The sequence below is a fragment of the Chiloscyllium plagiosum genome, chromosome 4 (genome assembly GCF_004010195.1).
Source record: "Chiloscyllium plagiosum isolate BGI_BamShark_2017 chromosome 4, ASM401019v2, whole genome shotgun sequence".
NCBI classification, from domain to species: Eukaryota; Metazoa; Chordata; class Chondrichthyes; order Orectolobiformes; family Hemiscylliidae; genus Chiloscyllium; species Chiloscyllium plagiosum.
The window spans coordinates 84,146,707-84,159,974 of record NC_057713.1 but is presented as its reverse complement, the minus strand read 5'-3'; the positions used below and the strand labels follow the sequence as shown (position 1 = coordinate 84,159,974).

General features: G+C 38.8%; 1 protein-coding gene and 1 long non-coding RNA gene across 3 annotated transcripts in view; one reads left to right on the top strand and one right to left on the bottom strand.

Annotated features, from left to right (window-relative positions):
* LOC122549168 overlaps positions 1-4,735 on the bottom strand; it is a 17,798-nt gene extending 13,063 nt beyond the window's left edge. The window contains exon 1 of the long non-coding RNA XR_006311441.1: positions 4,601-4,735. This is a non-coding gene — a long non-coding RNA (uncharacterized LOC122549168). The remainder of the gene's footprint in view (positions 1-4,600) is intronic.
* tmem65 (transmembrane protein 65) overlaps positions 1-13,268 on the top strand; it is an 88,428-nt gene that overhangs the window by 42,176 nt on the left and 32,984 nt on the right. For both annotated transcript variants that reach the window (XM_043688531.1, XM_043688532.1), the window contains 3 exons: positions 6,134-6,178; positions 7,669-7,736; positions 11,279-11,333. In XM_043688531.1, the coding sequence (XP_043544466.1) occupies positions 6,134-6,178; positions 7,669-7,736; positions 11,279-11,333 (168 nt within the window). The remainder of the gene's footprint in view (positions 1-6,133; positions 6,179-7,668; positions 7,737-11,278; positions 11,334-13,268) is intronic.

The window sequence follows — 13,268 nt, the reverse complement described above, 5'->3', positions numbered from 1 at the left end:
CCTCCTGAACACCTTTGAGGATGAAGAACCTTAATGTTCCCTTTTACTGTTTCCCACCAGTCCGCTGGGGACTCAAAGAGGGGCTTCATGGTTCTCCAACCTGCGTAGTCCCTCTTGAGCTCCTCAATGTTTCCCAGGGTCAACAGTTTGGTGTTCAGCTTCCACGTTCCCTTACCAGCCCACTGCTCGTCCTGTAGGTGACAGTCGACCAGCAGGAGGCAGTGGTCGGAGAAGAACACCGACTTGACATCAGTGGATCTGACCGAGAGAAATGGCTCTTTTTTTTTATATTTCAAAAATATACTTTTCATATATATCAGCATTTAAAGAGACTGGAGTTCATGAAGAACAGTAAGTATGAAAGACTACCTTCATGTGGGGAATGGGATGAATTGGGATATCAACTCATTAATTCTGGTTAACTGGGTACCTGTCCCTTGTTATGTTCTTTTGACTGATCTTGGTCTTCTGCTTCTCCTTCTACACACCCATCCACAGAGGTATTGCTTATGAACCCTTGCTAACCGCTGCTCCTTTGCATGGTCAGTGGCATCCCTGAAACACTGGTATATGAACACATGAAAGCATATGATCTCTCTGATTGGTTGGGTGTTATGTATCCAGTTTCTTCAGGCTGATAGCTGTCTTACTGATATCACTACTTGTCATCTTCTGACTAAAGTCATAGAGGTGTACTGTACAGCACGGAAACAGATCCTTTGGTCCAACTCATCCGTACTGACCAGATATCCTAAATTAAACTAGTCCCATTTGCCAGCACTTGGCCCATATCTCTCTCAACCCTTCCTATTCATGTGCCCATCCAGATGCTTTTTAAATGCTGTAATTGTATCAGCCTCCAGCAGCTCATTCCATACACATACCGCCTTCTGCATGAAAATGTTGTCCTTTAGGCCCCTTTTAAATTTTTTTCCCCCTCACCCTAAACCTATGCCTTCTAGTTCTGGACACCCTCACCCCAGGGAAAAGATCTTGTCTATTTACCACATCCATGTTCCTCATGATTTTATAAAATAATATAGACAGATCTCAGCAAAAGATATAATCAAAAATGAACCCAGTCGACTCACTGTTGTAGATTTACAGCAAGGTTATACTTAAAAACTATGCACTTAGCTTCTCTTGTGCTGTGAGCTCTCCCACGCAGGTTCCTCCAAGGTCAGCTGTGAATTTCGCTGTCTGTAAATTTTTCTTAGAGGCACTATGATATCCAGAGATACTTGAACTCAATCAGTAAAGGCAGTAGCTGTGCAGATTCACTTCTGTGTCAGTGTAGGTTTCTTTCTCTGACCATGTGGTCTCTGTCTTTGTCCCTCTTCCTCCTTTTTAAAGTGCTGTTGTGTGACTTTCCTCAAAGTTCTAAAACAACGGAACAGTTTATAGAACAGTAATTTATGCTTTTGGAAATTGAGGAAATCACCTCCAACACCTAAAATACCTCAAAAGGAGCAGCTCTTAAAGGCACACTTTTTTTCTGTCCTCCATCTTGGATTACCCACAATCCTAGTTCCCTAAGAAGACAGCTTTGTGGATAAATCACTTGAAATTACCTTTAATTCAGCAAATATTAAGAAATCTCACAGACTATCAAATACTGAAACAATTATTTAAACTATAAGAACAAATTACTGCAGATGCTGGAATCTGTACTAAAAACAAAGAATGCTGGAGACTCCAGCAGGTCAGGCAGCATCATGAAGAGAAAGCAAGTTAATGTTTTAAGCTGAAGTGTGGAAGGGACAGCATTTATGCTATAGTTTGTTGTGGAGGGAGGCGGTGTGCGGGTAATGGATGGGGTGGGGTACAGGGGAGTAAGGATGTTGACAGTTCAGAATAAGTTTTTGTCATGTGAGAACGGCGGAATATTGCCAGACTGCAAAGAACAAGCAGTCACACTGGGGTAAAGGGAAGGTGGAAGAGGATATGATGACAGAATGTAACAAGTACAGTTAAAAGAAAGATAAGGAATGGAAGTGTGTTCACAATCTTAAGGTGTTGAACTCAATATTAAGTCCAGAAAGCTGTAAAGTGCCTCGTCTGAAGATGAGATGTTCCTCCAGTTTTCACTGTGATTTACTGGGGCATTGCAGCATGCTGAGGACAGACACGTGAGTATGTGAGCAGGACGCTGTGTTAAAATGGCCAGCTGCGGGAAGGATGGTGTTATGCTTGCGCACAGACCAGAGGTGTTCTGCAAAGTGGTCACCCAGCCTGCATTTGGCTTCTCCAATATAGAGTAGATCACATTGGGTGCAACAAATACAATACACAAGATTGGACGAGATAGAGGTGAAATGCTGCTACACTTGGAAAGACTGTTTAGGCCTCTGATGGTGAGTAGGGAGGAGGTGAAGGGGCAGGTGTTGCACCTTCTGTGGTTACATGGGAAGATGCTGTGTGAAGCGGGGTCGTGTTAGTGATTAGAGGAATGGACTAGGGTGTGCCAGAGGGAACAATCCCTGCAAAGTGCAGATGGGGGCATGTGGGGAAGATGTGCTGGTCGTGGCATTCTGCCGGAGTTGTCTGAAATAGTGGAGCATAATCTTTTTGAATGCAGAGGCTGGTGGGATGAAAAGTGAGGGCAAGGGGTTCCGATCCCACTGTTGTGAGTGATGGAAAGGGGTGAGTGCAGAAGTACGGGTGATAGGTCTGACACAGTTGAGGACCACCTTAACCACAGTGAGCGAAAACCATTGTTATGGAAGAAGGAAGCCACGTCAGCAGCATTGTTTTGAAAGGTGTGGCATCATCTGAACACTGTGTGGCATGTAGCAACCAAAATATGACCCCCTCAAGTAAACAAGTTAAGCCTCAACTCAGCTTGGCTATGACCTGATTAATGGTGGAATTTAGCTATGATTTTGACCAGTGTCTGTCTCTGGAAGTGTCCAAGGTTTAATCCTTGTGCAGTTTTGTTCTTTGAAGTTCTGCTGCTGAATTGTTCAGATGTTGGTTTCTTCAGATTTTTGTCCTTGGGGTCTGTGATGTGATATTCATGATGATTCTTTAGATTCTTATTAAAAGTAGCTTCTTTGTTCCTGTATACATTTAGCCTTAATTGTCTGTTTGAAGACACAGCTTTCCTGCAGGTCCTTAAGTTCTTCTGCAGGGCAATCAGTTTATTTTTGTAGTGTAAAGCAGCCAGTTATCAATTTGATGTCAACCAGTTTTGTTCATGTAGCTTTAAACCCCCTTTTTTCCCAGACATGGCTGATTTGCTTTCAATCCTTGTATAGCCTTGTCCTTAATAGCTTATTCCAGACAGAATTATTGCTGATTTCTTCCATATGGAAAAGGTTATCTTTAAATCCTTTCAATCCATGAACAGTTATGAGAGCAACCTTTTCATTATAGCTTTTCCTTGTTAGTATACCAAGCTTATAGCTTTCAACTAAGGTAATGAGGCACTGCAAGGTAATTTCTGTTTATGTCTAATGGTTACATCTGAAGGTTCTGCAGAGTTCCAGATCCTATCAAGAAATTTCAGTTAAAAGAAACATTTGCTAACGTGTGACTTTGCAGTAACTCTTGCTTCCTGTAACAAGCTAATTAAAAAGTCACTTTTTGTTTTCCAGAGAAATAAGAATCTCATTTCCAGAAATCAAAACCTATCACTGAACTGATCTTAATTTCAAAGTGTTGTATGTACTTTGACATATTACATATTAATAATTGTTTCACTTTAAAGCACCACAAGTTAAAAATTAAGCCAAACGATGGCATAAAACTATTTCTTCTGAGTAATGTCAACCAGAATTTTGTGTAGTACATGTCTATTGACTTGATTAAGCAGATTATTACCACTGGAGTAATTTAACTCTTGTAGGTACTGGAAATTTGGGTTTCTGACCGTATAAGTATAGACTGTGTGTGGGCACAATTGTTGAAAGAAAAAGTTCCTGTAAATCTGTAACTTTAATGTGTGGCTCTGGAATACAGTTTTATTTTGAATACATCTGCAATATCTTGTGACAAGTAACATTACATAATCCATCTGGCCCATATTAGTATAATCCTCAAGAAGCTGCAAACAGCTCTTTGAAAGTAATGCTTCATGTTCTTCAAGATGATGAATAATTTGCACTCTGTCATGAAAGAGCACCAAGCAAATTCATCTGTCTATTTAACTTTCCTTTACCAGAATCCAATTTTGTTTCTCTTCAGGATGCTAGGCATATTTAGCTTAAACTTAGTAATGTCTGTGTTCAAGAATTTATAATAATATAATTGACACCATCTAAATGGAGAGTCTTTTGCTGCAAATTTTACAAGGGCTAATTATAATAGGACAAACTCAAGGAATTGAGTATTTCAGATATTTCTTGGCTACACCAAACCTAGAATGTAATCACACCTTAGTAAAAATCAAGTAAAGGTTTTAAGACCATGATTCAGTTTGTGCTGTTAGATTGCAGACTCTAACAATCCGGCTTTGAATTCCATTTAAGTCACGAGGCATCTTTACTCATGCATATTTGGTCTTGTTGAGTGACAAGAAAACTAACTAAAATTAAGTCAATTCAATATAATAGGCATACAGCTCTTTCCATGTAGGTAATAAGAATGAAAATGATTGTACCTTGAACGGTGAAGAGGCGGTATTGCAAGCCTCGCTGAACAGTTGAAGGCTCTCGGTGCTTCAGCTGTGAGTGCAATTCAACTCCTTCACACAGCTGAGATCATCAACTTCAAATTGTGCCAATTTGTTTTCTCTGACATTAGAGACTGATGTCCTTTTACTTTCAACATCCATGGCGAACACGTGAGAGCATTATCTGATACAATCAATGGAAGAAAATGAAAAACTAGGTAATGCTGGCTCAGAAATCTTGATCAGTTTTGGCATTGGTTAACCATAATCTAGTTGAATGGTGAAACATGTTCAAGGGGATAAATGACCTAATCGTCTTCCCTTTTCTTGTGGTTTAGTAGTGAAAGCATGTTTAGGAGTCAGAAGGTTGTAGATTCAAGTTATCTAGGCTGACACTTCCATTCAAAGCTGAAGGATGGCTGTACTGTTGGAGGTTTCTGAAACATTGAACCAAAACTCTCATGCCACCCTCTTAGTTAGATGTAAACTATCTCCAGCACTATTTTAAGCAAACCGACATAATGTTACCAATATTAGATATGTGAATCATCATTGAAGCATATGGGGTGAAACGTATCACCAGAAGTTAATATTTAACTACTCTCAATAATAAAGTCAAGTATAAGAACTATTTTCAGATCAAGACCTGAAATGAATCATGCTTGCATTAATGATTTGAATTAATATGAAGATGTTGAAGTTATTCTGTTAAATTATTTCTTGAAGCATTGCAATGGTGTTTTATGATTAAAGAGGATTGGTTGTGCAAAATTATAGTCTTGGTTGTTGACTTTGTATGTCAGTTTTCCCTGGATGCTATTTGTATGATTAAATATCTTAAATGAAATATGTGACCCCTAAAAGTAAGCACTATAAAATGAACAACCAGCCTCAGCAATACAGGTATGATCTCCACCCCATGTTTGCCTCTGGTACTAATAGGCCTTGGAAAATTAACATTACTTTTTAGTTCTAATGATACAGGCAAGGACATAATCATTTTGAGATTTAAATTATTGAGTTTAGTATAGAGATTCGATCTGAGCTTTAGACTTCACCCTGTTTGTGGTGGAATCTTAGTTATGTTGAAACATTTTAGGTAGGCTCAACAGAATCTTTCACTCAATTCCTTTCATTATGGGTTCAATTTAGAGAGTGTCACAAACTATGGTGATAAATGAGACATGTTCAATGTAGGGAAAGTGTCTCAGAACATTTTTTTAAGCCAAGGCTTTAAGGTGGGTGATGTATTGAAATTCTGCAACATGGGAATACAGTGATAGATGGTGATAGCATCCTCTGAAATTTGGGCATTGTACAAAATGGCTCGAGGACTGATGATTGATTTGCCCTCAGCGACATTAGAGGTTGGGTACCTTATCATCTTTGTCAATCTCATTAATGCCTTAGTGTCCTGTGCTACATGGTGGTGTAGTGTTCTGGTGGTGTGCTATTTTGATGTGTAATTTAGAAGAAGCAGTTATTTATTCAGGTCTAAACATTTCACTTTTCTCTTTGCAGAAGAAATGGAAGTTAAGCCTCCGTCATCAGCACAGCACAGATATGGTAATGCATCTCTGCTTTATAACCACTTTTCTTCAGCTAGCTGCAACAAAGCAATCGCTATACATTTGAAAACTTATTTTTACTTGAATTAAGCTGGAAAAAACAAACTTCAAATCTTGTAGTTGATATTATTTTGGATTTGGTGAAGTTACTATCATCTATAATCAGACACTGTCCATGTTGGGCACCAGTTCAACTTTACCTAATAGTTACTGATCAATGACGTAAGATTGTGGGTCTCGGGAAGTGGGTGATATTATTGAAATTCTTTGTGAACTGGACACTGTAACTTTTCTGATGCTCTAATATCTCTTTCTTAGCTTCTAGGATATGAACAAACTATTGAGACCAGGCCATTGACAAACTAGCAATTAGCTTTATTTTCAAAGTGCTTAATCTGAAATAAGGTGCATAAAGAATTGCAGTCCATTTGAAATACTTCATTTAATATAATAAGTATAAAACATATTCCATTGGGATAAACATATCTATCAAAATAATAAATTCTTCACCTTTTAAGACACCACTAAACATTTGCAGAACCTTGCTCTGTTCTGATTCACTAACCAGATTTCTGCGAGCATTATTTCTGAACTCTTCTTTGCTCAGCTGGGCCAGAAGCCAGAGGCTGGACATCGCTAATGTCTGCTGGGTTGAGAGGCTGGTCAAACCAGGATATAAACTTCCAACCATTGAGCCAAATTGAAAGAGCCAGTCCTGAAAGTGTGTGAATGTCAATCAGAAAGATGTTAACTAACCTCCCATTCTCTCAGGCTGATTTTAATGCAGGACACCATTCCTTCTGTTAGTTGAGCTGGATCTAATTCTTTGTACTGACTTGTAATTCTCATTCCCAAAAGCTGTATGCGTACTGAGTTCAGTTTACTGGCATGATCTTAATGGAAATTGATCTGAAATCTCCTCTTTGTTCTGGACATACGCAATAATTCCCAAAAATTATTAAATGGGTATCAATGTCTTAGACAAGTTCTATTCAAATTTCCTCTGACTATAGGAACACAATGTGATTCAATCACAGCGTCTTGATGTTGAGGTCAGGCCACTACTCTGCCATGTCACAATTTCCCTCACAGAATTACCAAATTAGAGATGCAAGAGGAGAAAAGAAAATGTCTAAGAAAATTGTTCAGCAAAATGCTAATTATAGAAAATAAAATTTTATTTTCCCCCATAGCTTTCTGTAAAATCCTTTGAAAGCCACATTTAAGTGACGAATAATCTGACTGGTGATAATTTGGATTTGACAGGGATTTCTGAATTTACAATTCTGATATTTTTGTAAATCTTGATAGTGCATAAAATGTGTAAATCAATATAGTTTTGATAACTTTGTGAAAATATATTGATTTTAAGCTGACTGTTAGAATTGTGTTGTGGTCATAAATTGTAATGTTTAATTATAGTGAGTTTCTATTTAATTTCTTACTTGGGGAAAACATCTTTTATTCAATTATGTTTATGTCTTACAGTGTTTCTTCACAGTGCGATACCTTTCATTGGGTTTGGTTTCCTGGACAATGCTATAATGATTGTTGCAGTAAGTACTTCACCTATGTCCTTTGCTTCATTGTTTATCATAGACACTAATCTTAAAGGGAACATTTTAAGAAATGTGACTAGACCCTAATTGACATTTGGAAAGATTGGAAAGGAAATTCTTATTGGATTTGATTTGGGGTGGGAAGATGCCTGTGTGGAGCATAAAATCATTAACATTAGACTCTGAATAGCTAACTTCCATGCTATGATTCAGGGGTAAGTCTACTATATAGGTTTTGTAGAGAAGCAAAATTTATCTGTACATTGTACTGCCCTGCAGTGAAGCAATGTCAGTTTGAACAAGGGGAAAAAAAATCCTTTTTGTTTGACTTGAGTCAGGTGACATCTGAAAAAGTGGCAACCGGGGACTATTTAGACTTTTAGAATCCCGAGAGTGTGGAAGCAGGCCATTTGGCCCAATAAGTCCACATGGACTCTCTGGAGAGCATCCCTTCCAGACCCACCACCCTACTCTGTCTCCATAACCCTGCATTTCCAATGGCTAATCCATAATGGTCTGCATATCACTGACACTACAGGTAATTTAATATGACCGATCCACCTAACCTGCGCATCTTTGTACTGTTGGAGGAAACTGGACCACCTGGAGAAACCCACGCAGCGGGAGAATGTTTTCAGACTCCACACAGTAAGTTGCCCGTGGGTGGAATTGAACCCGGGTCCCTGAAGCTGTGAGACAGCAGTGCTAACCACTGAAAACTGGCATGGTGGATTACACCTAACTGTGTCTGTGTACCTTCCAGTAATCAGATACATTAAGCATTCCTTGGAAATGGTATATTTGCATAACCTAAGCACGTAGGCAGTTTTTGTTTCTCTCATGTTTGAATGGTTTTGTCTGATAAACCAAGCACCTGACGCTCATAGGTAGAATTAGAGTGGCAGGTTTTTTTCCGGGTGGGCTGAATGGCTTTTTTCTGTGCCATAACTTTTCTTTGATTTTAATTTTGGAAGTTTTGGAAGGTGATTTCTAGAACTAAAGGCAGTCTAAAATAGTCACAGAAGGACAGGAACAGTTGTTTAAGTGATTTGTTGAAAGTGGCATTCTAATTATCAATTTGCTTTTCAATCCATCTTCCCAATTGACCTTTATTGTTAGCACTGACTGCAGAAAGAAGACAGGAGCCTCATTATGGCATGAAGTCCTTAAACACAACTAAGACTAAACAATTGCAAAGGACATTGTAGAAAAAATGCCATATTGTTCCTTGAGACTGTAGTTAACTTCACTGGGACAGTACAGAAGACAAAGATTGGGACATCAGAATGAGAGCTAGTGGGTGATGAAATTGGCAAGTAAGGGGAAGATCAGGCTTACAAGTAGAACATTTTTGTGAAATCTTCTCCATGTAATGAAGCTTAGAGTAGTTATTAGATACAGGCCCAGGATAATGGTATGGGAAATGTGTAGGGAAATATTGCATCTCTTATGCTTATAGAGGAAAGCGTGTGGGAGAGGAAAACAGGAGCTATAAGGATGAACCAAGGTGTCATGGAGGGATTGGTTCCTCTATAAAGCTTAGAGGAAAGGGATGGGCATATTTTATGGGATTGGGGTGACAGAAGATCATCCAGGTGAAAGGGAAACAAGATAATAGGCACCAAATGGTGGACTTGCCAAAGACGGCCACATCCAATGAAATTATTTTTCAAATTGCCCATTACAGTTCTGAAAATGGAAAAGAAAATGGGCAATTGGGTGGACTTCATTGCAGAATTACTTGCAGGAGAATGTGCTTACTTAAGGAATTACAAAGGAACCGTATTTTGAGCACACTTTCAAGTGTTGTCTGCAGCGAGAAACTCTAATTTCTTGTTCCAGTTGTTTAAAGAACTACCTGTAATTTGAGTTTTTTTTCAAAAATTACCATAGAAGAAATTCAGTGGAAATAAATTTCTCACAAACTAAAGTAAATAGGATCCTCAAGACAATCCATGAGTTAAATAGTTATCAGACCTCCCTATTTTCTCCTGTTATTATTTTGCCATCCATTGTTGAAATGACTCTATTATAATATATCTCTGCCAGGTATTCGGGAAATTACACGAATTCTAAGTGAGAATTGTTGGAGATACTATATATATTTAAAAAAAAGGGAGAAGCTGATTGGATTGTACTAGAAAAAGGGAAAGTGCTTTTAGTCTGATAGTAGATGCCACACTGATTTTTCATTATTTTCATTTTTATTGTTTTATCAATTTTGATTTGGAGCAGTGAACTGGGAACTGTTGGCTAAATATGACTTTGGACTATAGTTAGCAGCTTGTGTTAAAAGGTAAACAGACCAAACAAACGTTTTTGTTTATTTGTGAGACCAGGCCTGAAAGTTAATTGCAGGTTGGTTTCTCATCAAAAGATTCTGCAGACCTTTCGATACCAGGGGAGGTCATTATGTTTAAGCAGGTAGCAAAGTATGGCTGTTAATGAGATCAGTACCTTTGGAATGGGTTCCAGTATGTCTGGAAGGTACTTTATTCTCCAACAGATGGCAGATGTTGTGTGGTAACTGGGGCTTATGCTGGAGATGGTCAGTCTGTCAAGGAGTGGTTAGTGTATGAATTAGGTTTTGGACTCCTGTTTTCTGTGAGAAGGAATCTGGCTGTTGGTGCTACAGCATAAAAATTTGAAAGCTTTCTGCTTAACTTAACATGAGCAGCTCTTGGAAGCTCAAACAATAGAAAACTAAGTTAAAAGCATGACTGCCTTTATTTGAGTGTACTGTAAAGGTGAGCCCAATCAACATCTTAAAAAAATCAACCAAGAAACAATCATTTTTGCTGGTGAAACAACACATTGTGAAAATCACTTAAGTAATCTGCCTAGTTTTATTTTCTTTTATCTATCTATTTGTAAGGTTGTTGCCAAAGTTGGAAGGTTTGAGCTCAAGGGAAAGGCTAAATAGGTTGGGGCTATTTTCCCTAGAGTATGGAGGCTGAGGGATGACCTTGCACAAGTTTATAAATTCATGATAGGCATGTACAGGCTGAATAATCATAGTCTTTTTCCCAGGGGAGGGGAGTCCAAAACTGGAGGGCATTGGTTTAGGGTGAGAGAGAAAAGATTTAGAAGGGATCAAAGGGGCAACTTTATCAAGCGGAGGATAGTGCATGTATGGAATGAACTGCCAGAGGAAGTGATGGGGACTGGTACAATTACAACATTCAAAAGACATCAGGATGGGTACATGAGTAGGAAAGGTTTGGAAGGATTCGGGCCAAATATTGGCAAATGGGATGAGATTAATTTGGGATATCTGGTTGCCATGGACAAGTTGGATTGGTGGATCTGTTTGTGATGAACAGTTCTATGACTCTGAGCTTGGGATCAAATGGTGTGCAGCATTAGACCTTAAACTGACCCAGTATTATAAAGTTAAATATTTTATTATTGTACTGTACAGCAATGATTTTCTAGCTACCTTTTAGAGTAGCGCTTTGCAATGAGCCAGACCTTACATGTGCATAGTTTAAAGTAGTGAAACATTTTATTACAATATTGATTTTTGCTCTTTTCCTTAGGGGACACAGATTGAGTTATCCATTGGAGTCATTTTTGGCATTTCCACAATGGCAGGTGAGCATTCTTAAAATAATTTTAGTTCATTCAAGAAATCTTTGAATTGCTTCTGGGTTGTTGTCAATTTTGTGTACTTGGGAATGTTTTTTCCCATCTCGCCACAATTTTGAAATTGGTCAATTTCGAAAGAATTGGCTGTCACCCTGTATAGCAAATTGTGGGTGTAAGACTTCGATGGAAGTTAGGTTTCTGATCGAGTCATGCAGCACAAAAGAGACCCTTCAGCCCATCAACTCTGCACCAATTTGTCCACACGAATCCCACTTGCCAGCACTTGGGCCATAGCCTTAAATGTTATGACATTTCAATTATTGCTCAGAAAATGACATGTTTACACTGCAGCAACCGGATGCTTAGGTTGCTGAAGCAGCAGTATGACAGACTTAGTTCCCATTATTGTGTATCTGTAAGCAGTTCACAAAGTACCTAACTTTCAAACAAATATCCACTGGGCTTCAATGACCTCTTAATGTTTTTCTGTTTCAACTTACTCAAGCACATGTTTGTGTTGGCTGCCATATTACAAGAAGATGTTACACCATTAACCTGGGGTCATGAAGACAGCCATCTAGCTAAGTGTGCACGCCTGTGTCCTTAGAAAATGTATGCCTGCCAGCTCCTATTTGTCACCATCTCAATTTCTTTTCTTTGGAAGATCTACTGTTTAATTTTTTTATTCATTCATGGGATGTGAGCATTGCTGGCTTGCCAGTATTTATTGCCCACCCTTAGTTGCCCTTGAGAAGGTAGTGGTGAACTGCCCAGCTTAGTGGTATTATTGCTGGGTTATTAATTTAAGACACTTAGGTACCTGGGTTCTAATCCTGCCACGGCAGAATTTAAACTGTATAAAAATCTAGAATTTAGAGTCTGGTAAAACTATGAAACCATTGTCGATTGTTGGAAAAACCCATCTAGTCCACTAATGTCCTTCAGGGAAGGAAACTGCCAACCTTATCTGGACTGGACTACATGTTACTCCAAATCCATAGGAAAATGGATGACTCTTAATTGCCCCATAGGTAATTAGGGATAGCAGTAAATGCTGGCCGAGACAGTGATGTCCTCATCCTGTGAATGATTTTTTTTTAAAAAATCCGCTGCAGTCCATGTGCTCTGGGTGACCCACAGTGCTGCTAGGGAGTGAATCCTAGTATCTTGAAGGAATGGTAATGTATTTCCAAGTCAGAATGGTGAGTGGCATGGAGGGTAACTTGCAATTAGTGGTGTTCCTATGTATCCTGTGCCCTTGTCCTTCTAGCTGGAAGTGGTCGTGGGTTTGGAAGGATTGGTCTAAAGAACTTTGGTAAATTTCTGCAGTGCATCTTGATATCCATAAGGAAGTAATCCTTCACTACGTATTCCATCTTTTCAAATAACTCTCAGAACATATAGGTCAATTACAGTGCAAAATAATTTACATTTGTGCTCTGTATTTTGTTCAGGTTTAGCAAAGTCAAATCTTGCAATTGTATGTTAATAACTTATTTCACCAGAATGAGAAATAGCTTTTGAGAAGCCCATTAATTCTTATTGGTGCTGCTAATAAGAAAACATCATTAGTGCATGTTGTTGTCTTGGTTTTATTCAGCATGAAGCAGTCTTTTTATAAGCCAGTGAAATGAGAGAAACTGTATATTGTCATGTAACCCAATAAATCCACTAGTTATTTTTAGGATTTTCATACCTGACATTCAATTTCTGACTGTGGCTTGAAGAACTGCTAAAAACACAAAGCAAGTGATATAGCCTGATGTGGCTCTGTAAGATTTACACCCAAGAAAACTGGTTACATTGCATTTTTGTTGAAGTGCAGAAATATGGACATCAGTAAAACTTTGTTCCCTCTCCCCTCCCTTGCTCTCAACCCACACTCCCCCTTCCCTCTCCCCCACAGATCTTCCGCCTCATTCTCCCTTTTCCCACCTTCTC